Here is a 24060-nt window from a genome sequence, read left to right as displayed (position 1 = left end):
CAAAGCGGTGGAGTCGGTTTCGAATGGTTTGACTGGAAACCCTAGTACCCCTCACATCTCGTAACTGGGCCTGCAGCTGTGTGGCAGTTGCATAACGATGTCTGAGTGCATAGGTCTGTAGGTACTGGTCATCGTTGCGGTCTGTCACTCGTGGGGCTCCACTCCTGGGTCTGTCACCAACTCTGCCAGTAGTTCTGTGTCTTGATGCAAGTCTGCTGATGACACTTTGAGACACACCAAGTTCATGAGCAACATCTGACTGCCTGCCACCGACCCGAAGGCGCGCTATGGCCAGGTGGTGCTGCTCGTCCGTTAAGTGACGTCGTGTGTTCATGGCTGTTTGAATGATGAACTTGGAATGACTTACTGACAATACCAGCTTTTTATACCCACAGAATGTTGAAATTGATGCCACATTGAAAAGGGTTGTCTTTTAGTTTTTTGGTATTGGCCCCAATATGTAAGGCACACTGTACACAGTGAGACCATTACGTGGAAAACACAAAATGAGGTGTGTCTATCACCCCAATACAATTGCCTCCCTATCCCAAAACTCTCTGAAGGGAAACAAACACCGTATGTATGAAATCCACTGAGTCTCTCACAATATCCCTAACTTATTGTGAGTAGTGTATATACATACACACATACATGTAGACACACACACCTATATACATATTTATATGTATATATAAAACAAATACCGACTTTGTACATATGGATGACACACGAAGAGTCATCTTCGATATGAAACAGTGTTTTGTAATTTCATTTATTTGATGTATTTATACAAACATTTTTGCTTATATTTGTAAAACAGGAAGGTGACATAGACCTACGCTCTGTATTACAATAGTGTCTTGTAATCCCATGTGGGATCATGGGTCAGATATAGGCATGACACAGAAATACAAAAAAAATAACCAATTAACTTTTTATCTAATCCAAAAGATAAAAAGACAATAGAATACAATTTTCAATGCTACTCTGAAGATATCATACATTAGGATATTTTTCTCATAATAAAAAGCATGTTTTTAATCTGTCAGTATTCTGGATAATGGATTAATTTAGGAACAGTGAGTGAAAAGTGCTTTCTTGTGCATCATCTTTAGAAGAGGCTTCCTTCTGGAACGACAGCCATGCAGAACAACTTGATGCAGTGTGCAGCGTATGGTCTAAGCACTGACAGGCTGACCCCCTCCCCATCCATTCAACATTCTGCAGCACTGCTGGCAGCACTCATGCGTCTATTTTCCAAAGACAACCTCTGGATATGACGCTGAGCATGTGCACTCAACTTCTGTGGTCGACCATGGTGAGGCCTGTTCTGAGTGGAACCTGTCCTGTTAAACCGCTGTATGGTCTTCACCACCGTGCTGCAGCTCAGTTTCAGGGTGTTGGCAATCTTCATATAGCCGAGGTCATCTTTATGTGGAGCAACAATTCTTTTTTTTCAGATCCTCAGAGAGTTCTTTGCCACAAGGTGTTGAACTTCCAGTGACCAGTATGAGAGAGTGTGAGAGCATAACACCAAATTGAACACACCTGCTCCCTGTTTACACCTGAGACCTTGTAACACTAATAAGTTACATGACACTGGGAAGGGAAAATGGCTAATTGGGCCCAATTTGGACGTTTTCACTTGTACTCACTTTAGTTGCCAGTGGTTCAAACATCAATGGCTGTATGTTAAGTTATTTTGAGGCGACAGTAAATGTACACTAGTATAATAGCTGTACACTGACTACTTTACATTGTAGCAAAGTGTCAATTCCTCAGTGTTGTCCCATGAAAAGATATACATGTGAAGGGTGTACTCACTTTTGTGTGAGAGAGATTTAATTTGTTTTAGTTCTTAAGCAGTACTAACTTCTATTTCTGTCATTAAGTATAACAAAGCTGTTTAAAGTCCGGCCTGATTTGACAGTGTGTGCTGTGCCGGACTGAGAGAGTTGATGAATCTAAACTTTAATGGACCCTCCCCAAGTGGGTGGCCTGAAGGCGCTGCCAGCAGAGTTCCCTGGGAGGGGACGACACGGCGGAGGACGACGAGTTCGCTTTCCCCTGAGAAAAACCTTGACAGCAATTAAGCACACCAATTTATGTCAACTAAGTAGCTTCGCTTTCTAAACCTGTCGTGCCAAGGGGGTGATGCTGGGGGTGGCTGGAATGACGGGCAGGTAAGAGTTTACATTAGCTCGGGTAGTAGCTACCTAACGTTAGCCAACAAGCTAAAGCTATCGTCATATTCAATGGCCAACATCGCTAGCCACAGGGCTAAAGTTAGCAAGCCTCCACGCTAGAATATATGCCACATTTTTTGTGATATGCAAAAAATGTCAATATCAGTGCATAATGTCTGTCGATGGCAACAGTTTGAAGGCTAGTTCACAGTTGTTGAAGTAATGGCGCGCCTGCTTTCCCCGAAATTGGAGCTAGGTCAACTAGCTGTAGGGTTAGCATGCTAGTTAGCTGAATAGCGGTTAGTCCAATTAACTCGTCGCCAAACTCTATTGAAAATTCACAACATTATGAGAATTGTTACCACTCGCCTCCCCATACACTGAACCAGCACTCAGATATGATTAGGATTCATTTGAAGTTACTTAAAGGCAGCAACAAGCACTTACTTGGGAATTATGAGATTAAACTACCATGAAGTTAACTTTGGTTGGGTATGCAACTTTTATTTAAGTTTATTTCATTTTAACATTATGCTTCATATTAATAAGTCTTGTACAGCACTGGTCTCGATCTTTCCTGGATTAATAGTAACTTCTGGGTTGTGGCATAGTATTGGACTATATAATGATAAAATAATATCTGAGTCTGGTTATAAGTCAGTGTATTGGTAGATGTGTGTGTGTGTGTGTGTGTGTGTGTGTGTGTGTGTGTGACGAGAGAATGCTGCTCCCATCTCTCAGCTAGGTTTCACTACCTCTATTCCTTGACCAAATTAGGTGATGACTGTGCAGGGAGTATGAGTGTTAGTGAGTTCCCCAGCTGATTCACATATTATTTCCATTCTCCATGGCGACAGCTGCCGAAACAAGCGCTGCAGTTCATGTGGGAGTTATGTGACAAATGATAAACACTGCTGCAGCCTTGCATCCCAGTCATTTGTCAGCCTTGCATTTCACAGGACCCCAGGGGAAGTAATGCACTAATGTGTATTTTTTGTAACAGCATTGCTAATGCCCTCGCCGCTGCGGCCTGTGAGCGATGCAAGAGTGGCTTTGCTGCAACTGAGAAGATCGTCAATAGCAATGGAGAGCTGTACCATGAGCAGTGCTTTGTGTGTGCCCAGTGTTTCCAGCAGTTTCCAGAGGGGCTCTTCTATGAGGTAGTGCACTCTCTATGATTAATCCCACAATTAAACACAATGATGAGCCATTCTTTGTAAACTGCATGTGTGGTGATGATTTGTCTGGTGCTCTTTTATCTAGATAATGCTTTGAATGACTCTCTTGAGTGAGTGAAAAATAATCTTCCTTTCTTCACAGTTCGAAGGAAGAAAATACTGTGAGCATGACTTCCAGATGCTCTTTGCCCCTTGCTGTCACCAGTGTGGTAAGTGTTTATAAGCCTCTTTAATTTAAAGGCCATCCAGATGTAGTATTTGTGGGATTGTGTGCACCCCAGAAAGACTAGTGATCGTTTTGTAAATGTTAATGGTGATCCAAATTAAGAAAGCATCTTGTTTTCAGATATATTCACACTAGATTATATTTAGGTCGACTTCAGATGGACTGCATTTTAGACCTTGTGCCAGAAAGCCTCTCAGACATGCAAATGATTATTTGTGATCAGGCGTTCCTGCTCCCATTTGATTTGTGCTGAAAAAAACATTGCATTTGCTCTTAGCCATCTGGCAATAGAAGGGGACTGTTTTGGCTTGGTTGGACCTCGTGTGGAGATGAACATGAAAACCCTTGCCTATTTGTTTGGCAATGCAAATTCAGTTGAAGTCGATGGGAATTAAAAGCTAGTTCCAAATTGTTTGATCCACCGATCCTGCTTGTTGTCACAGGAAAGTTGTAACAAGAAGGAGTCATGGGGGAAAGGGGAAACAGTCCGAAGTGTGGCTACATTTTAGAAACAAATAACAACAATGCCACTAATGTCTGTAAAATGATAATTTTATGTGAGGGTCGAATCATCATAATATGCATCTGTAAACGACATGGGCTTGAATTCCAGGAGTGATGTGTATTTGACACATAGAATGAGTGTCACTGCTTCCTCAAGCTCATTACAATGTGTTCAAATTATTCAGTATGTGTGGATGCTTCACCAGTCATTCCTAAACCTTTTCTGTTGGTCCCCCAGTCAAGACATTTCTGGATCATTGTCAACTCATTTATTGACAGACCCTTCTCAAACATCTCCATGGTTTGCAAGGACTGTATACCAAAGCATTCAGCCTTCACAACACCTCCTCTCATAATCACCACCGTTTGGGAACCATTGAACTATATTACATACGTGGCCCTGACCTCCATACGTTGTTTGAGAGATCAGATGTGTCCCCACTGACCTTTTAAGTCTATTCATACTTTTATTTAGATCTTCCTAATTGTGCTTAGATCACCCAAGATGCATTTGAGTGCTACATAAGCTTAATTTGAATACTGCTCCACTGTATCCAGTGAGAGATAGACATGCTCTAATTGAATTAAATGGACAATTAAAAACCATTCAACATCAAATTGTCACTTTGAGAACACTATGGAAAACACTAAAGTGCAGAGTTGTTACACTGTAACTATATAATGGAGTGCTCATTTGGAGCTACTGCACTGTAACCAAAAAAAAACCCATCTAATCCTAACAAATATTAGAAAAGTAAAACTTCGACTTGCCTGAGGCTGATCCCTCACTTCTGGTTTCCCTCAGGGGAGTTTATCATTGGCCGTGTCATTAAGGCCATGAACAATAGCTGGCACCCCGACTGCTTCTGCTGTGACATTTGCCAGGCTGTGCTTGCGGACGTGGGGTTTGTCAAGAACGCTGGCAGGTAAGTATCCCATCTTATTACAGTCTTAATATAACACTATGACAGCCTAAGCAGCAGGTGGTTACACACGTGTCAAGCAGGTGACTCGCTTGCATTCAAACAAATAACGTAATTTTCAAGCAGCTGTCGCAGAGTATGTCAAAATATTAATTGTGGACTCTGACTCTTTCTTGACACCCCTAAATTTTATCCTCCTTTCTCCATTTACCTCAGGCATCTGTGTCGCCCTTGCCACAACCGTGAGAAAGCTCGCGGCCTTGGAAAGTATATCTGCCAGAAGTGCCATGCCATCATTGAAGAGCAGCCGCTGATCTTTAAGAATGACCCCTATCACCCTGACCACTTCAACTGCAACAATTGCGGGTCAGTTTAACCTCTCTGCCCTGATGTTTAGTACAGAAAACTGCACCTTTTTAGCTTTAAAAAATATATGTCAAGTCAGGTTCCTCTCTCTGATATGCATCTCTTTCTCTGTTCCCAGGAAGGAGTTGACAGCTGAAGCCAGGGAACTGAAGGGAGAGCTCTACTGTTTGCCCTGCCATGACAAAATGGGTGTACCAATCTGTGGTGCCTGCAGGAGACCCATCGAGGGGCGTGTCGTTAATGCCATGGGCAAGCAGTGGCATGTGGAGGTTTGTGACAAGAATAAGACTATTTATCAGTGCAGTAAATACACCGACATACCTGTACGTAGAAAGTAATGTACAACATGTTGCATTTTGTTGTTTTGAGGCCATTTTGACTGGCTGCCTTCTTCTAAACAAAGCAAGGCCTTTAGGAGTTTACTTAATAAATAATTACCATGTTTACCTTGTGTATGATTTGGTATTTGTTTGGAAAGAAGTATGGATAGGCTTTTGAATTTTTCCAGTTTTCAGAGAGTGAAGAAAACCCAAGTGTAAATGATTTGGGAATCATCTTTGCCAAGCTGACATGTCCAAGGCTTTGCTTTGTTCAGACAGCAGGAAAACCAGATTTGTTTTTCAAATCACATCTGCAAGACGAGAGTGTCTCACAGTCGAAACAATCACACTATCAAGTTGTGGAGCAGACAGTTTATTACAGTGTGACTGCACACAGACTTTTGTTCTCTATATGTCTTTTGTCCTCTATATGTCTTTTATACTGATCTGCTAGAAGCAGCATGGACTCTTCTCAGCCTTGCTGCTCTTTTCTTTCTCAGGGGTCAAGATCATTATTGTGGCATGTTGTGAGTAACACAAAATTAACGGGGAGAATGATTGATTTAAATCTTTATTTATAGTGTCCAGACTGAGACACATTTGTAGAAATGAATGGCATTTCAAACAACCTCCAAATGAGGTCAATGGTTTTTTGCTGTCCAGTCTCCCTAAAGTCAATCTGGATATGCCAAAAAATAGACTTGGGCTTGCAGTCTGAAAATAGTCCAAATCCCAGGGAGCGGTACACAAGATTGGCTATCAATCCAAAAAAAAAAAAAAAATGAATGGCATAATTAATACTAACCCTAAGGCTTTTCTGTAAAGAATCTTCTGCACATTGCAAGTTGGACTACAGGGAGTAGCCCTTAAAAGAAGACTTCTGACAGGTTTATAGTGGACAATCTTCACAATGACCACCTTTTACAGTTGATCATATACGTAATGCTTCCTTCAGACAGAAGCAGAAAACAAATCTCTAATGAAATTCACGAGTAGTTCCCCTTTTTTTATGCACAGGAGATAAAATGTATGTAAAAAAAAAAAAAAAAACCCCCCCCCCCCCCCCCAAAAACGCTTGAGAACCAAAACACTGTTAATGAGCTATTTTGAGTCAGTAGGAGCGATGTGAGCACTTTTAAAAAGAATATTTCTCCTGAGGCAGAGCTGAGCAGATCTGGTTGTGTTCATCAGTCTGCTTGCTGCTGAATTTTACAGTGTTTGAAAAGCTTAAGACTACCAACCGTGTAAAGCAGTCAAATTAATACTAAAGACAGTCATTAGCTGAAATTAATGTTGTATCTTACCTTCAGGAACCTCATATCTGGCAGGCACAGGAAAAGTAGAACACTGTGGGAACACTATAGTGGTTCCCACAGCACAGTTGCGATAACTGTAATTAAAAAGAAAACAACACTAAAGAATTGCTGTCATAATATTTCTCCGTAGGTCAAGCCTATTCCTTTTCAAAAATGTTTTTTTTGAAAGTAAAGGTCTCCATGTCCATGCCCATGTGTGTTGGCACCTGCTCTTCTCATCCATTCCCTCCCGTTTCCCTCATCAACATTTGTTTTTTGTTTACAGCATTTTGTGTGTGCCAAGTGTGAGAAGCCTTTCCTCGGTCATCGGCATTATGAGAGGAAGGGGTTGGCTTACTGTGAGACTCATTATAACCAGGTGAGAAAAGAAGAGCCATGGAAAACAATGGCTTTGGAGGGCATGACAGACATAATGTTGGTGAAGTGTCAAAAAATTTAAATAGCATTACGAACCCTTGAGTGCTTCACCAATTAACATTTGCGTTTGCTGTCTCAACACCCTATCTCCTTGTTTGTGTGTTATCAAGCTCTTTGGCGATGTGTGCTATCACTGCAACCGTGTGATTGAAGGCGATGGTGAGTGTCTGTATAATAAAGCTCATATTCAGTTCCGTGTTTTTGGTAATCTACATAAAGTGATAAAACGGTTAAATGTTCTCATTTTTTCTTGTTTTTCTTCTGTGACCCTCTCAGTGGTGTCCGCTCTCAACAAGGCCTGGTGTGTCAGTTGTTTCTCGTGCTCCACCTGCAACACAAAACTCACTCTCAAGTAAGTGATAGTGCTCATGTAGATTGCTTATTCCTGTTTTCTGTAACACTTGACACAAAACTCTAGTTTTGACTCAAGTCTTTGTGTTTCACTCTCCTGCCACAACTTTCCCTCTTTTTCTCCAATTTCTCCTCTTACATGCTGCACTTGCTGCATCTGTGGTAACTCAGAGATAAGTTTGTTGAAATTGACCTAAAACCAGTGTGCAAGCACTGCTATGAGCGCATGCCTGAGGAGCTGAAACGCCGCCTGGCCCGACGTGAGCGTGATACCAAAGACCGCAAGAAAAAACCTGCTGTCTGTCCATAGGGTTATTATTCTTAAGAAGTCACCACTCCATCCATTGGTTGGTGATATGTCTTCCTCCTTTTCCGTGGTGTTCCTTGTTTCCTCCGCAAATTTTATAGTACGGCATGCTCTCATTCTCATTTTCTCATTCACTTTATTTGAAAGGAACCTCCTGCAGTTGATTTGTGTATATGGCGTTTGCGCAAAACCACTTGAATATACATGCATAAGCATATTGAGTTTGGCTTAGCTGATGATTGCTTAGTTGACTAGGCTGCGACTAATGGTTATAATTATCAATTAATCTTGTGATTACTCAATTAGTTGTTTGGTCTATTAGATGTTAGAAAATAGTAAAAATCAGACAAATCATTCCAGAGTCCAAGGCCGGTTCTTGTGTTATTCAATCAACAGGCTAAAACACAAAGATATTCTGTCTAAAGTGATGAAACAGAAAAACTGAAGAAGCAGATTTATGTAACCTGAAAGCTCAACATTTTTAACAAAACTCATCCAAATGAGACCGAAGCAAACAAATAAAACAAAGACAAAACACTTGATCAATTTGACAGCAGGAAAAACAAACAAATACAGAATTGCTTAATATAACAAACATTTGTTAAAACTATTCATGTAGTAAAGAGATATGAAAAGTAAATGTTGAATGGAGACAAGTAATTCATATATTACATATTTGGTATTGACATGGTCTGTCTCTCCTTATTTGCAGGAACAAGTTTGTTGAGTTTGACATGAAGCCAGTTTGTAAAAAGTGTTATGAGAAGTTTCCTCTGGAGCTGAAGAAAAGGCTCAAGAAACTGGCTGAGTCCTTGGGACGCAAGTGAGTTATCTCCAGCCAAACAACCTGGAAGTATACCTCGCCTGTCTGTGATGGTAAAATATCCAGGAAAACTGCTGCATTATACTAGTACATCAATATTAGTCATTTAAATCTGGAATTTGAATATATATATGTATGTATGTATGTGTATGTATATGTGTGTGTGTATGTGTATATATATATATATCTCTCTCTCTCTCTCTCTCTCTCTCTCTCTCTCTCTCTCTCTCTCTCTCTCTCTCTCTCTCTCTCTCTCTCTCTCGCATTGTCATAAATGTGCCTATTAGGAGAAAGTTTTATGTTCTTGCAGTTTGTTTTTTTTCTACGCAAATGTGTTTTTCTTCTTCTTCTTTTTTTTTTTTTTTTAACATTCCTAAAATGTCCAAATTTGTTATTCTTCCCAAGACAAAACATGTGGTGTCCCAGTTATTATGACTTACCATGACTGTATTGCCAACTGCTGTGTCTAACTATTGAATTTGAAAAGATTGTCGTTTGGCATTACTTTTGATTTACACGCGTGCCTTGAATATATAAACTATGTGTCTTAAAATGCAAATAATGGTTTAAATGCAACTTGCATATAGTTATGATACAGTTGGTAAATCAATCTCAATTAGACAAAATATCTATGAATGCAGAATTCTACTAGACTTCTGACATTTTCAGCTTTTATACCTCAGTATGAGTACAACCAGTGTGTTCTTTAAGATATTGTAATGATGTCGCTTCTTGCAAACAGGTGACAGTACTTGGGAGTAAGGCTTATGTACAGACTAAGTTTTGAGAATTCCACCCTTGGATATGTTTGCTATCCATTAATCCATGACTTTAAAGCAACAGTGAGTTGGTAAAAAAAATAAATCTAAGTCTTTAAAGTAAGCTTTAGTCATAAAGACTGTTAGTATGTACTGTATGCTTTCAGTGTTTATATTGGCGTGAAGGTACTGCTTGTATTGTAAATGCCTTGGGTTTGTCAGTCTGATATGCCAGATTTGCAACTCTCTGAGGGAAATGGTTCAGACGAAATTAACCATCTGATTATTTAACATGAGAACTCATTGATATTCAAATCTCTGAGTCAGCACATTGCTTAGGCTGTGAGAAATGCCACACGACAAAAAATAACTGCTTGAATGTGCATTTTTATTGAGGAATACTTTTCAATCATGCATTTTATTTACCAGAGTTTACATTAGATTGATTTGCGAGAAATGGAGAATTACAGTTTACTGCAGCATACACACTGTATTTGATTTTCTGCTTCATGATCAATAAAGTATTGTGAAACATGTCATGGTGAATTTCTGTAGATGAAATACTAAATGTTCCTTTTTGTTCAGGCTCTGAAATGCATGCAACCGTGCAATGCGAGTGTGCATCAGAGGATCTCCACAACAACACAAGTGTTCAGTTTATGTTCTCTGACTTCGACTTGTTGAGCAAAGTTTAGCTTTTTGAAACTAGTAGCATTCACTCATGATATCTAGCATAGGCACATCACACACCTTGTTAAAAAAATAATTCACTGATTCAAAAATAAACTTACAGTTAAAGTCACAGTACAAATGAAATAGAAAAAAGTTCAAGTTTCAATCCAAATCAAGTTACAGTTTTTGCACATGGGATCTTCCTACTACAGCGCACCCCTTTTAGCCTAAATAACGATTAAACCCTCAATTAAGATAAAACATTTTCACGTACATATCACATGTTTAACAGAGTGGTAAATCAGAGTGAAAAAACGCAAATATAACACCTGGAGCTTCTTATTTTCTGTATTGAAAATTCTTTTAAAAAAAAACAAGAAAAACAATAGGTCCGTATGTTGTGTTGAGGTAATGTTTCACAGCTTTTTTATTTGCCAGTATACTTCTATAACACATTGACACACACATGCACACAAAAAACAAATGTCTCATAAAAAGAAAAGACGGACATGAAAACACAGGTGTATTCCACTGTCAGTGGGCAAGCACGCATAATACCAAGGCCCTGAAACTAAAGCTGTGAAACTCTGTTCCTGCTGTGAAAAATTATTTTTTAACAACATTATTATTATGATAGGAAAATGTTATCCATGAAAAAAAAACCTTGCTCCCTCAAGTTAACAAAAATGTACTTGAAAATTATTGGACATCGTTTCTCAGCAACTGCATTTACGACAACAGTAGTTCAGCATAATCTCCTGTAGCTAAATTCACTTAGTTATTTTATTTGACTTTCATTACTTTCAGTTCATTACTTTTACAATGAATCATAATGTCTTGAAAATAACTTAAAAAAAAAAAAAGCTGAGAAGTGCATTTGGCAAAACATCAGATTTTTCTTTCCATGAAAGTACTTGACCTTGTGTTTCCATCACCTATGCAGCTATACTTAATTTTAGTTTGTGTATTCACAAATATACATGACTAGACCATGATGGCATCAAAAGAAAAACTGAAGGCTTGCTGGGAAAATTGGGTTCTTGAGGGGAGGGCGATAAACCAATACCATTCAGGCAACTACTACCAAATATGTCAAACCAGACAGAATGCATTTCAATTTGGCATCAGGGTTCAATGACTCATCACCCCCCATGGTGATAACGGAAGGAGTGATCAGCTGAAATGCCTCAAAGGGTTTGTTGTGACGAGGCCGTATGTTGGCATGGCGGAGGGGGCAAAGGCGAACACATTTAGACATTTAAACAATACTTTAGCAGTGATAAGTGAGATGCTGGCATTTCCAGACTGGGAAGAAAAGCACTCGGGTTTTGTATTTTAAAATGTGGGCTGGCGTCATCATAATCACGAGACATAGGTCAGAGGAGAATTTGACAACAGAATGGAATGGAACCCCACTAGCTTCCCACAGAGAGATACATTCATCTTGGGGTCCATGTTTACATTCAAATCACAAACAATATAAATTTAAAAAGTGTAATAATAACAAGACCAAGAAGATACAGCACACGTCAATGTGAATATCAAAAAACACTATGAAATACCATTACATTTAAAAAAGAAACAAACAAAAAATTGTCAGAAAACAAATGGCTCCACAAAATTTACCAAAATGTTGAACTATTCCTTTAGTAATCTATTATTAACACACTGACACATTTTCTGGTCTTTCATGTATTGTTACTTAAATGCTTCGCATGCAGATCATAATTTCAAGTATTTCAGACCCACTGGAAATGAATGGATTCCCCACATTCAGCTGTTTATCATTCTGTGATTAGAAGAGTGATGGGCATGATGCAGCTGGTTCCGAGAATGAGATCGTGACGGTGACATGTTCTTGTGTTGTGGTCGGAGGTGTGATGGTAAGCCCAGGAAGTGCAGTCTGAAAGTTGCCCATTCGCCGAAAGTCATTTTTAGGAGTTCTTTAAGGTCATCTTCATCACCAAAGACCAGTGCAGAACCACTGAGGCCATAGCTTCTGACGATATCAGCATACTTACTGGGGTACTTCATACTCTTCAGCTAGGAAAAAGAAGATGTTCAGCATCATAAACACACAGGAATAATATTAAACTCCAAATCAATCCTGTGCTTGATTAGAATTGCCTAACTACGCACAAGGGATTCACAGGAAATGCAATGTATTTGTAAGTGTAGCACTTACAGAGATTGCTCATCGGAAATACCTCCACGAAACATTGTTCCTTCTCTGTATTTATTGATAGCGGGTTAGTTTTAAATATTGCAGGGAATAATGGAACATGGAGCAGCTACAGTGAGCTTTTAGAGGAGGCGACAGGCTGCACAACGCTAATTGCATCTGCTAGGTCCTGCTGTGCAGAAATCTACTCATGCCACGAGAACACATGGTCTCTTAAAGAAGTATTTTCTGTAGCATTTATCTTGAAATCTTAAATATCAAGTTAAAATAAATGTCGTACCTCTTCACAAACATCCTCTGTAGTCATATTGATGATAGTTGTGATTGGCAGAGGAGCAAGGTTCCTCATCCAGCCAGAATCTTTCAGTCTTGATGTCCCTCTGATCTGAGCCAGCTCCTTCCTAACTGAATGATCCAGGTTCACCGTCACCACTTCAAATGTCTTCAAGTCCTTCACGGTGAATTTGAAATCTACTTTGAGAAATATTTCAAACATCTCAGGATCTCCATCCTGCTCAAGGAGGTCCTCGATCTGTGCACTCATCACATACAGCTCAGCCGTGGACTCACTGAAGACTTTCCATAAAGTCTTTGAATCATCAGTGTTGACCACATTCCCTTGATCTGAGATGTCTGCTCTTTGCTGAGCGTCTTCTACGCACTGTATGATCCAGCTGAGGCGGCAGGGCCACTGATTGGCCAAGACCACCCATGCTGCAATGTGTTCTGGTTGAGGAAGATCCAAGGCCTTCATGATTATCACTGTCACTCGGATGGCGTTGATCACTCTTCTCATCGACATGGCGTCATCTAACATGTACTTGTTGAGATTCCCTTCAATGATGTTCAGACTGTGGTTGACTAACTCCTCTACCTCCTCCTCATTTACATCCAGTGCTGCTGTAGTTTTATTGAGCAAAACATGTGACTCTTTTGCCCCCATTTTGATCTTCACTGAAGACTCATTTGAGGAAGATCTCTTTTTGAGGCCTCCAGTTTCCTGTGTTTCTTCCCTTGCGCTTTTGCTAGTGAGGCGATAAAATAAACTGCGCTTCGAATCGTCGCACAGAGGCGGGACTGTGAAGGCCAGAGTCACAATACTGTTTAACAGTGCATACGCTCTGTCCTCTTTGCTGAAGCAGCCATCTGCAAAGTTAACTTTCTGCACAAGAACATCTGGGTTGACAGCCAGAATGGAAATAAATGGGCTTTCTTCATCTGAGAGCAGAATGTTAATAGCGTCAAGAACTGTGACAATTTTCTTCGGGGAGCAGCGGTCCAGATTGGTGACCTTCAGTACCACTCGGATCCGTCTCCTCTCAAACACCTCCATAAACTGGATGAAGCATGAAATAAACCACATTTCCTTCCTCACTTCGTTCATGAAGCCTAGTTGACTACTGACCCGCTCATTGTCCATCCCCCTCCTGATGTTCAGATCCTGGCTGAAGATGAGGTTCTTACCCATCAGAAAGACAAACCTCAGTGCGCTTGCTGCCGGTACTCCTAACGCAGCGATGATCAGGCCCTCAAACACACCCACCTGGCCTGTTGTTCCATTCACCACCTGGCTTGCTTCGATCTCAGGGTTGGGAAGGCCAAAAGCAAACAAGAACACCAGGAAGATAATCGGTATCACAAGAATGGACAGAACGAGAAACCAAAGAGGGCAGCAGCAAACCTTTTTGGACCTCCAATGGTTGGTTTCATCCTCCACTATCTAAAATGTTTTCAAAAGACAAAACACAGAACAAGTGTGAAGCAGATTAGACGTCACAGCTACGTTTTTAGCTTTCATAGGATATCATAGCATATCATGGATATAACTAAAGTGATTCTGTGACTTTTATCTGAACATCAAATGACAGAGGCTGGATGCAAAACTTTCATTATCTTTTATGACCTTTTTTTTTGTTTTGTTTTTACTAAATACTTGCAAAACAAGTGACAATCCCATGACACTTCAATAGTGTGTACATGCTGTACATGCTAATGCCAAATAGCAATGTTAGCATATTAATGAACATGGCAAACTAAGAGGGTGTGTCTGATCTCGCTGTGCTGGTGTTGTTCCTTGAACATCATAATGAATGTTGTTCTGTCATTTCAACTTACAAGAGAGTGATGGAATCCATCTCTGAAGCCGGCCATGTTGAGTAGGTTAAGTACAGGACTCTTACTCAGGAGACTGGGGTTTGTATTCCGTTTGGAAAAATATAATATACCATTCACTTAATAATGTATGTTTCTTGCCAGTTTTCTGTATTTCTTTGGTAGGTTAAAACAACCATAACAGTCTGTAGGGTTTAGGAAAGCATGCTTTGGGTTAAAATATTCCCCTTTCACACAATTAAACAAAAGATTGTTTGTGCCCAATCCAGTCACCAAAACGGTCCTGTCATTCAGATAAGTTCACCACAAATGTGCCTGTTCAAAATTAATTATTGTCTGAGTCATAAATAAACTGGTCATAAATAAAAATTGGGCAACAAAATGTTTTTTAATCACTGGAAATTTGCAGTTTAGCAGTAACTGTGGAAGGTATTGGGAATTGCTAAAAACAAAATTAGGAAATTTGCAATTCAGTTTAGCTGAAGGCTGAAAACAGAATTTAAGTTCATCTTCTTCTATGTACGTATTTTCCCTGTTTTTTTTTTTTTTTAAGCTATGACATTACTTAAACATGAATGGTCAGTTGCAATGATGGTGCAGGAACAACACCAACACGGTGATATCAGATTCAAACTAAGGCGATGCACCTGCTACACATCATCATGTGATCATTGTCATTGTGAGCATTTAGTTTAAAGCACACCTGTACCAGAGTACAGCCACACACAGACACTGGCAAGCTGTAGACTTTAATAACTGCAAAGAATTGAGATGATTCACACACCTTCTTCACTACTTCCTGTTCCTCATCATGTTGAGCCACCCGGTAGAGCACAATCTGTAATTTCCCAAAGCTCATCTGCATGGCCTGAAACAGCCGTATAGCTATCCCGGCCCACAGCAGGTCACTACCTGCAAAATGCCAGGCACTAAAATGCACAAAGATGAACCTGACATTCTGTTGCTGCTGGTTCTCCTCATTCCAAATGGGCCTGTAGAAGAGCAGTCGGCAAATGAGAGCTAGAAAGCCTGTGCATGAAGGGTTAACCGAGCGAGGACTTGATCTTCCATTGTATTTCTTCTCAATCAAAGTCTCCTTCTTCATGTTCGCTGTGGAGACACAAGACATATTATTACATTTAAGATACATCATTTAGCTGGCTGGGGCTAACAAACAGTATCAACCAAAGCAGAGAGATGAAGACAGGAACAACATGTTGATTGGTTGGCTTGGATGTAAGGAGGATAATGAATAGAAGGTTTTCAGAATATTATGTGGAATATTAAAGCAATACGTTTTTGATCATGGCACTGCACCCAAAACCTATTCCAGGGAAAATAATCAGACTTCTCGGCAGAAAAACATAACTATATGCAAATGATTGAGCCTTTTCATTTGTTCAAATCGAGACAAGATGCGCAATAAAAAAGTCAAATAAAGAGTTGGTGTATAGCAGTGTTTCTCAGCTGTCATGCAGCATTTCTAAGATATAATACTGTGTGGACATTAATCACTAATTCTCAGTGATGAAGCCATCCATCTCTGAAACATGCATATCATTACTGAAACCAGATGCCAATTGGAAGATATGTTTATTAATTATCAAATAATACTTTGCATCAATTTGAAAAAATAAGATAAGTATACAGTTTCAGATTGTTGCAGTAATGAGAAAAACCGGTAAAACGAAATTAATGTGCAATATTTATGTTACAAAAGTAACTCTTTTCAGGCCTGTCAATAAGTATTCATTTGGGATAATTGCATGAATGAGATTTTTCAAAGATTTGTTCGGTGAACTGCAAACAAAATTGTGATGTATATCTTATATCTTTTAAGATGAAGAGACAGGATTATTTCAGACCTTGCATATATTTCAAAAAATGGACTTCTTTATGTCTTTTGAAAATGTTTGAAAGTTTAAAATCCTTGCAAGATTTCCGGAGAATAACCAGTGAAATAAAAAAAAAAATATATAATTACTGTGACGGCCCTGTACTGCAAGACCTTCTGGGCTCCACAATAAACAACCTTAAACTTGTCCTTTCCATTGGAGACCTCCACTGAATAAAGCATGTTTTTATTCAATCTGTTCAATGTCACTTGTCTATAAAATGAAAATCATTTTTTTTTACAGATTTCATGTGCAAGGAGACCTTTAGTTACTTGATAAATCCTGATGTCTCTTAAAATGTGATTTGATGGGTTGTGTCTTTGTTTATGTTTTTCTAAAATGTGCTTCTTACCATTAAAGCTCCTGTTAATCTGTTTTTTTTTTGCAGACGTCCCCTGTAAATAAATGCTGTTTGCTTATGTTACATTTGTTGTGTTAAAATCAGCACTGAGGGGATTATGTAAAGCCTCTGAAAGGGCAAACTGTCTTTAAAAGGCAACCAGCTGTTATCACGATGCCTTTTGTTTATTTAACCTATTTCTTTTTATCAAAACTGAAAGATCAAATGGCTCATTACAACACAAAATATGAATATAAAAGCACAATGAATTTAGAATAACACATCTAGTATCCCCATGCCAGACCACAGAGCCCTTATCATTTGCAAACTATCAGGTCCTAATAAGACTCCAAACACTGTAAAACTGTAAAGGTCCCTCTATTAAATAAAGGGTCAGATCTTTGAAAGGGGAGGGAACTTGAATGTGCGACATGACATGCGAGGATATAATCTACAAAAAGAACCAAACCTTGACAACATCATTGAGGCCATGAATGTCCACAGTGTAATGTCTGATTTACCTATCCAAATCTCAATTTTGTGTTGAGTCTCTCTGGTCATTAAGTGCTCTTTTTCTCTGGTATTTGATATTAGGAACCTGTTGCTCTAAAACCTTGATAGATCTAAGCTAATTTTATTGCGTCTCCCTGGGGTGGTATGTAGGCTATGATTTATGTCAGATAATCCTTGGCTCCGTTAGTGGTGGAACACCTGGATAGGTTGAGCCACATGTGTGTCACTGATTTGGTTGAGAACTCGATGTTAAAACGCACAGTATGTAACTTCCACTGCTAGAGGTCTCTCGGAAACAAAACAAAGGATGTAAGCAGCGTGGGATCATGGGAGTTGCTGATCTGATATCTCTCAGGCAGACATGTTCAGGGACGATGTAATTTATGTATATACACCAATCAGCGACAACATTAAAACCACTGACAGATGACGTGAATGACATTGATCATCTCATCACATAGGACGTTCTGCTGGGAAACCTTGGGTGCTGGCATTCACGTGAATACCACTTGACAGGAACCACCTATCCAAACACTGTTGTGGACCAAGTACACCGCCTCATCACCACAACACTACCCGATAGCAGTGGCCCCTCAGCAGGACACTGTGCCCTGACAAACCTCAAACACTGCTCAGGAACAGCTCGAGGAACACAATAAAGGACCCAAGGTGTTGACCAAGCTTCCAAATTCCCCAGATCCCAATCTTATCGAGCATTTGTAAGACGTGCTGCAGCAGGCCTGATCCATGAAGGCCCTACCCCCCTACATACAGGACCCAGAAGATCCACCATAAAACGCCCTGGTGCCAGACTCCACCGGACACCTTCAAAGGTCCTAAGTCCATGTCCTGACAGGTCAGAGCTGTTTTGGCTGCACAAGGGGAACCTTCCCAATATTAGGCAGGTGGTCATAATGTTATGCCTGATCGGTGTAATGTTTGGTGTAAGTCTCATTCGCTGACTGTCTTCCTCACTATCTGACTCGCCGCTGGAAGTTTTAGTGACAGGCTGCTATAGAGAAACGCGCTGTAACCTTGAGTAAACTTGTGGATTTCTCTGGGTTTGAACATTGTTGGTGACTTTTGACATAATGTAAGCTAAAAAAATATAAGCCTTCATACTATATTATTTTGGTATAATCTTTTATGCATATATCTAAGAGGAGAAAGTATTTGTAGTGATTAAGATTGCGCATACCAATGTTTAGTAACTGTGACCCCTAATTACTTTTATAGTATTATGGTGCTGGGAGTGTGTAATGAGGGCACACATTATTGTGCAACTCTTTTTGCCATGCACAGTGTTTAGGAGGAATATGGGATGTGTATTTAAGAATGCGGAGATCCCTACAGGCCTGCAGAGCAGAAATACAACAAACCTTTCAGTCAGTCTGTTGTTAAGAAGCCATTGAAGCATGGGTCAGCTCTGAGGTGGTACACAGATCATTCAGAAGTAGCTCACTGATTTTCTGACAGCAGCAGTTAAGTCAATGCAAGCATTAAAAATGTATGTCGGCAATTTTTAACGATACTATGCTGCGACAACATTTTTATTGTGCCGTTTCTACAGTCAACGCAACCACAGTTGACCCCTTTCAGTAACGTTTACATGAACACAGAAACACTCAACACATTCAAGTCATTTCAAGTTTAATTTTTATGTTTGATGCCAAAATACACATTTTTTTAATGACCTCACAACATCCTACTGTCCCTACCCACATACTGTAGACACGGTCACAGAACAGGGCTTCAAGGAAAGCGTCCAGCAGACAAACTGACCACATGTAAGGGTTCAGATAGAGTGTTTACATACCTTCCATGTGTTCGAGGATCATGTTGAGTCGATTCTGACATGCAGAGTAGAGTCCTACAGTCGCAGGTGATGAAACCTTTGTCAGGGTCTTGGCCAGAGCATATGCAAAAACATCATCTGAAAGAAGGATAAAGCTCCGAATGAACATTTTTCATTTTAACTTGATAGACCAACACATTAGAGTTAACTTATGTTGAAAGATTATATGACACACCTATTCAAAGAATTTCTCTCCTTGAAACTGAACGAACCGGATCTCCGGTCAACACGCTAACCGGACTAATTTAAACTGACAATGTTCTTATAGCTCAGTAATGCTGAACTGAACTGAAATGACAGTGCAGGTACATGACAGTTGTTCATTTATGCATTGACAAAGTGAACATTCATAGCATTCACTCAGAAAATTGGAAGTTAAATGGAGCCCCTAAGCTCGTGTGGAGAAGCCACTATCACGTAATATGCAAATGTGCACAACTATATTTACTTTACAGACTGATGGTCGCATTGTACTAAAACCTCAAACCTTGAAGTTGGGTCATTTTTGCAACGATTTTTAGTCGTGGATTAAAATGGGTAAAAGAAAAACAGCTACTCTAATTATACCCTCATCATTGCTCAGTTGAACAGTAATACAGTAGCTAATTGTCTCTTCACATAAAGGTACGAGACGTTGGCGATCCACAGTCAAGAGCGGCAAAATGCTGTGTTAATGGACGACTGCTCCCTTGATAAACTAGATATTTTCACATGTGTGTTGACTCTCATGTGTTTTACTGTTCATTGCCACCGTGAAGAGGTGACCACGCCTGTCCCCATCTCCCCTTTCCCGAATTTCACCCATCCCCATTCGGTCACCTTAGCACTTTTAGCTTCACAGCTACAGTAAAGATTTCAGCTTTACAAAAGGATGTAAATATATATATGTTTCTTCTAAAGTTGCTCAGGGGAATGCTGCGTTTTACGCTAATTGATTAATGAAAGCCAACTGAACTAAAAAAAAACAGCCTTGGAGCTGGCAACCATGGCTGCTCGCTGAATTGTCTGCATTGTGATAAAGACCAGCAATAGATGATAGTGATTGTTGGTGTTTTTCAAAAGAAACAAACCATTATGACACCGGCGCTGAAGATGAGGAACCGAGGATGGAGACATTATGTGCACGTCTCCGCCTTAGACAATATAAGCATTCACACTCAGCTCAGGATGATGTTCACAGATGAGTGCTAATGACTTCATTCACACTGTGAAACTGAAAGTGAAAATGGAGCCTCTTCGAACCTTTCATTACCATCTGCAGCTAACCTTTAACTTACCTTTTGTTGGCTGAGACATGATGACTGTGTCCTGGAGCTTTGACAGAAGATCTCTCTGACCTGTAGAGAATAGGGAGCAGCAGGGACCTTAGCGCAAGCACTGGAGGTTTGTACATGTATTTGTGTGTGTGTGTGTGTGTGTGTGCGTGTGCCTTCTGCCTAGCAACAAGTTTCTCTTTACGTCCTCCTTCACGTCTCTCCCTCATGCCAGTGCGAGGGACAAGGGTGGAGGAATCACGACACCCAAATGCCGCAGGTGTCATTACTCCTGACATGCAACGTCTGTTTGTTTCTCCCACTGTACGGTGAGAGTAAACAGGCTACGACAAAGTGTAGAAACACTTAAGTAGCAGTTATAAAGTTGAGCTGAATTAAAAGAATGACTCTTTGACCACTTAACATCACATCTACCGTCATGCTCTGCACCTATTTAACAATGTATGCCAACATTTGCATTATATTCCTTTGTATTTTTATGGGCTGTCAAATCCAGTCACGTCCGCTTCCTGTAAAACAAAATGTCAAATGTGCTTATGTGAGCTTGTGCACACGAAAATTCATCCAATAATATCAGGCTATTGATCCATTAATCGATCTGAGCAGGAGGGAGCAGCGCTAAGATTTCCCTTCAGAAAGGCTGTCTGAGTGTTCAGTGATTCAGTTTCTACACTGATATGGCTCACATTTTATAGACACAGTGTTTTTCGGTTTTCTCTCTAATGTCCTCTGGCTGCACGCTCTGCCTGAACCCTTGGTCATTTACAGAGTTCCCTGACGATAAGATAGCTTGAGTTGTTACTAACGCAGCCGCTAACAGTGGCTAACTGTACAGTGTTCCAAGTGAACACGGCTGGTGTCGGGACCGAACACACACAGTCAGAGATCCACTGGGGCCAGTTTGAAGGGAATCCAGTACCGAGGTGGTTTACAGAGCTTAGCTGCTCTCGGACCGTGGCTGCTTGCTTGTTTAGCCATGCAGCTAACGTTAGCCAAGAACCACCCTCAGCAAGAAAACCCCCTTGGTAGACTGATGTATTCCTGGTCATCAAATTGGCAGCTGTCGATTTAAGGTATTTATTTATATGTTTATTAATTTATTATTTTTTTCTTTATCTAGTTTATATCTCAGGGAAAGTGCATGTTAATGAAAATTACTGTAAATATGCCAGAATTAGCCAAGAGGCTACGTTTACAAACTTGGCTAACATTTTAACATTATTTATACTTACTCACTGTTGGCCTATTTTTCTGAGCTGCAACTGATTTGAAAGCGCTGATTCAGTAAACCTGGTTCAACTGGATGTCTCTGTTTGTTCTTTAACTACACACCTCGACAGCTAAATGGAAAGTTCCCAGTGTGGCGCCAACGTCCTTGAGAGTGCTTACATCGCAAAAAAAAAAAATTAAATTCACAATATATAAGTGATTGTTTTCCTTTTTCTCAGTGTTGATTGACAGGCGTTAAAGTGAGTTGTTTTAAGATGATATCCTGACATTCATGTTTGATCACGCACCCTTCCAGAGGTCAGGCTTCTGTCATGAGGACTGGAATGTCAACAGTTTTCGCTGTGTCAGGGATTAGCTTTCATTACCTGGCCCCTTCTTTCCCTTCTGGCAACATATTTGCTCTTTGTGTTCTTGTCGGCACACGCTTAATAGCTTCACAGACAAAGAGTAACAGAGGTATATAGAGTCACAGACTTTTATTTAATCAAAAGTTTATGTTTAACTTCGGCAGAAGGGCCTCTGATCAGTGTGTGCAAAAGGATACTAACTGTAAAACTTCTGTAATGATGCCATAAGCTGCCATAAAAATAATGACGGATGTGTTTTTCTTGGATAGAAATGTGTTACTCATGAAAGAAGCTTACCTGGTTGTGCTCCTAATGTCAGTCCAGATCTTTATTTCCACTCATTTTGAATTTGAATTTTAACGGATCCAGGAAACAGACAGGACCATGCAGCTGCAGCCAAGGTGTGGTGAACCTTTTACCCCCTAGACCTCAGTACCGTAAAACTTTATAGCACTGATAAGAGAGGAGGAAAAAAAAAAAGAAAGGCACCCGATAACCAGAGGCTATGTAGGCTGGACACTTTTACAGGAAGTGAAGTCACATTCAAGATGAAATTATTTCTGAGAGATGGAGCTGTACAAGTCGTTCATTCTCCTTTTTCCAAACCGTTACCCCCGTACTCCTGCTCCCAATCTCCTCTCTATTCACAGCATCGGAGTGAAGTGGGTAGTTCCTGAAAACATTACGAGGTAGAAGAATCCCCATTCTCGCTATAGCTTCTGGCATTCACTGTCCAACTTTTTTTCAGTCCATGGAAAATGTAACAAATGAGTGATTTCATGCCTGAGCCAAGGGTCTGCATGATTCATGAAGCGAATTCCAAGTTTGGAGTCCCTCCGGTTAAGAACGGCTGGGTCGCTCTGCATGGCCCGAACTGACATGCATAGCAGTTAAGATGCCAGAGCAGCAGCACCAAAGCCTTTCTTGCCTTGAGCAGGATTTGTTATGACATAACTGGTTAGTCAAGCTTTGAAAAACAAGCTAGGAGCCTAATTTCCCTTGGCATATTTACTCCTTTTTGCATTTAGCCTACTTTTACCATCTGGTGTCGCAGTAAACCTCACAACACAAGTCCTTCACAAACAGATAAACTTTGTGAGTATATCATTATAAGATAACCTTTTAAAAAAAAAACATACCTGAAGTATATAGGCTACGGCTCATTTTGATCAGTGGCAAGATTTTTGTACTAAACTTGTCTTTTGTAGACAGATGTCATCTTATTTGCCATATAAAAATACATCTAAAGAAGCACATTAATAGTGTAAACATAGATGCAACAAAAAACTCTCTGTGCACAGTACGGGGAGATTGAAGACTGAACATTTTTCTCCACTCATAGAGCTGCACAATTTCTCTGATGTTCTGCTGTGTTTGACGAAGGGAACCTCTTTTGTGACAGATTTTGGGACCCTTATTGAAAATAAGAAAAAGGAAGAAAGAAAGAAAAATGTGAATGCTGTTTTTTTTAAATATTCCATGACTTTTGTTTGTCTTTCTCTTTTTTTTTTGCTTCTCTCCAAACCTGTTACGAACATCACGGTTTCTGCATCAAATATTCTGAATAATCGAATATTTACAAAAAAAACAATGAATCAACAAAAAGCTGATCAGGTTGAATATTGACACAAGATCCAGCAATTCACTTTCATCCTCAGGGACGAGGTGAGTCTTTGTCGAGTTGTCTGTTGTGTTTGTCTGTTCCTGCGATATGTTTTGGTACATTTCGGTCCTCCTTCTTCGCTCTCAATATGACACTACCAAGGGCGCTTTCAGGGCTGTTTATGCAGAAGTGATGACCAGGTGCAGGTTTTTACAAAAGTGACCTTCTACCACTGAAGCAAAGATTACCAACTGGTGAGAATGAGCACTTCTCTGCAGGAGAAAAGGATGCAGAGTGAAGACACTTGTGTGTGAAGTGAAATATGTTTGTTTGTGTCTCTAAGATGAAGAGCTGCTTCCTAA

The 24060-nt window shown here is 40.0% G+C and overlaps 2 protein-coding genes across 4 annotated transcripts; one reads left to right on the top strand and one right to left on the bottom strand.

Annotated features, from left to right (window-relative positions):
• The first annotated feature begins 1962 nt into the window (after positions 1-1962).
• lims1 (LIM and senescent cell antigen-like domains 1) lies at positions 1963-10211 on the top strand. 3 transcript variants are annotated; one of them, XM_030415129.1, is made up of 11 exons: positions 1963-2183; positions 3190-3346; positions 3507-3573; positions 4900-5020; positions 5234-5383; positions 5502-5652; positions 7285-7377; positions 7547-7595; positions 7713-7788; positions 7959-8134; positions 8807-10211. In XM_030415129.1, exons 1-10 carry the CDS (start codon positions 2155-2157, stop codon positions 8095-8097), a joined length of 1032 nt encoding a protein of 343 aa, XP_030270989.1. In that variant the 5' UTR covers positions 1963-2154; the 3' UTR covers positions 8098-8134; positions 8807-10211. The 3 variants fall into 3 exon arrangements, with proteins under 3 accessions (XP_030270989.1, XP_030270988.1, XP_030270990.1); XM_030415128.1 differs by having other exon boundaries at positions 7959-10211; XM_030415130.1 differs by lacking the exon at positions 7959-8134 and having other exon boundaries at positions 1966-2183.
• nkpd1 (NTPase, KAP family P-loop domain containing 1) lies at positions 9268-22940 on the bottom strand. The gene is made up of 6 exons (XM_030415127.1): positions 22393-22940; positions 20522-20581; positions 19206-19322; positions 15426-15751; positions 12810-14249; positions 9268-12390 (listed from the first exon to the last, which is right to left on the bottom strand). Exons 2-6 carry the CDS (start codon positions 20538-20540, stop codon positions 12121-12123), a joined length of 2172 nt encoding a protein of 723 aa, XP_030270987.1. The 5' UTR covers positions 20541-20581; positions 22393-22940; the 3' UTR covers positions 9268-12120.
• Positions 22941-24060: the final 1120 nt, after the last annotated feature.

This window comes from Sparus aurata, chromosome 4, assembly GCF_900880675.1.
Source record: "Sparus aurata chromosome 4, fSpaAur1.1, whole genome shotgun sequence".
In the NCBI taxonomy this organism is placed as follows: domain Eukaryota; kingdom Metazoa; phylum Chordata; class Actinopteri; order Spariformes; family Sparidae; genus Sparus; species Sparus aurata.
The sequence above is the reverse complement of the archived record's forward strand: the minus strand, read 5'-3'. Positions and strand labels throughout refer to the sequence as shown.

Coding starts and splice junctions, on each gene's coding strand:
- lims1 (XM_030415129.1), top strand. CDS start 2,155: ATGCTGGGGGTGGCTGGAATGACGGGCAG. Junction 5,021..5,233: donor TTTGTCAAGAACGCTGGCAG/GTAAGTATCCCA, acceptor CATTTACCTCAG/GCATCTGTGTCGCCCTTGCC. Junction 5,384..5,501: donor TTCAACTGCAACAATTGCGG/GTCAGTTTAACC, acceptor CTCTGTTCCCAG/GAAGGAGTTGACAGCTGAAG.
- nkpd1 (XM_030415127.1), bottom strand. Junction 15,752..19,205: donor GATCCTCGAACACATGGAAG/GTATGTAAACAC, acceptor GTGTCTCCACAG/CGAACATGAAGAAGGAGACT. Junction 14,250..15,425: donor AACAGGAAGTAGTGAAGAAG/GTGTGTGAATCA, acceptor AAAACATTTTAG/ATAGTGGAGGATGAAACCAA.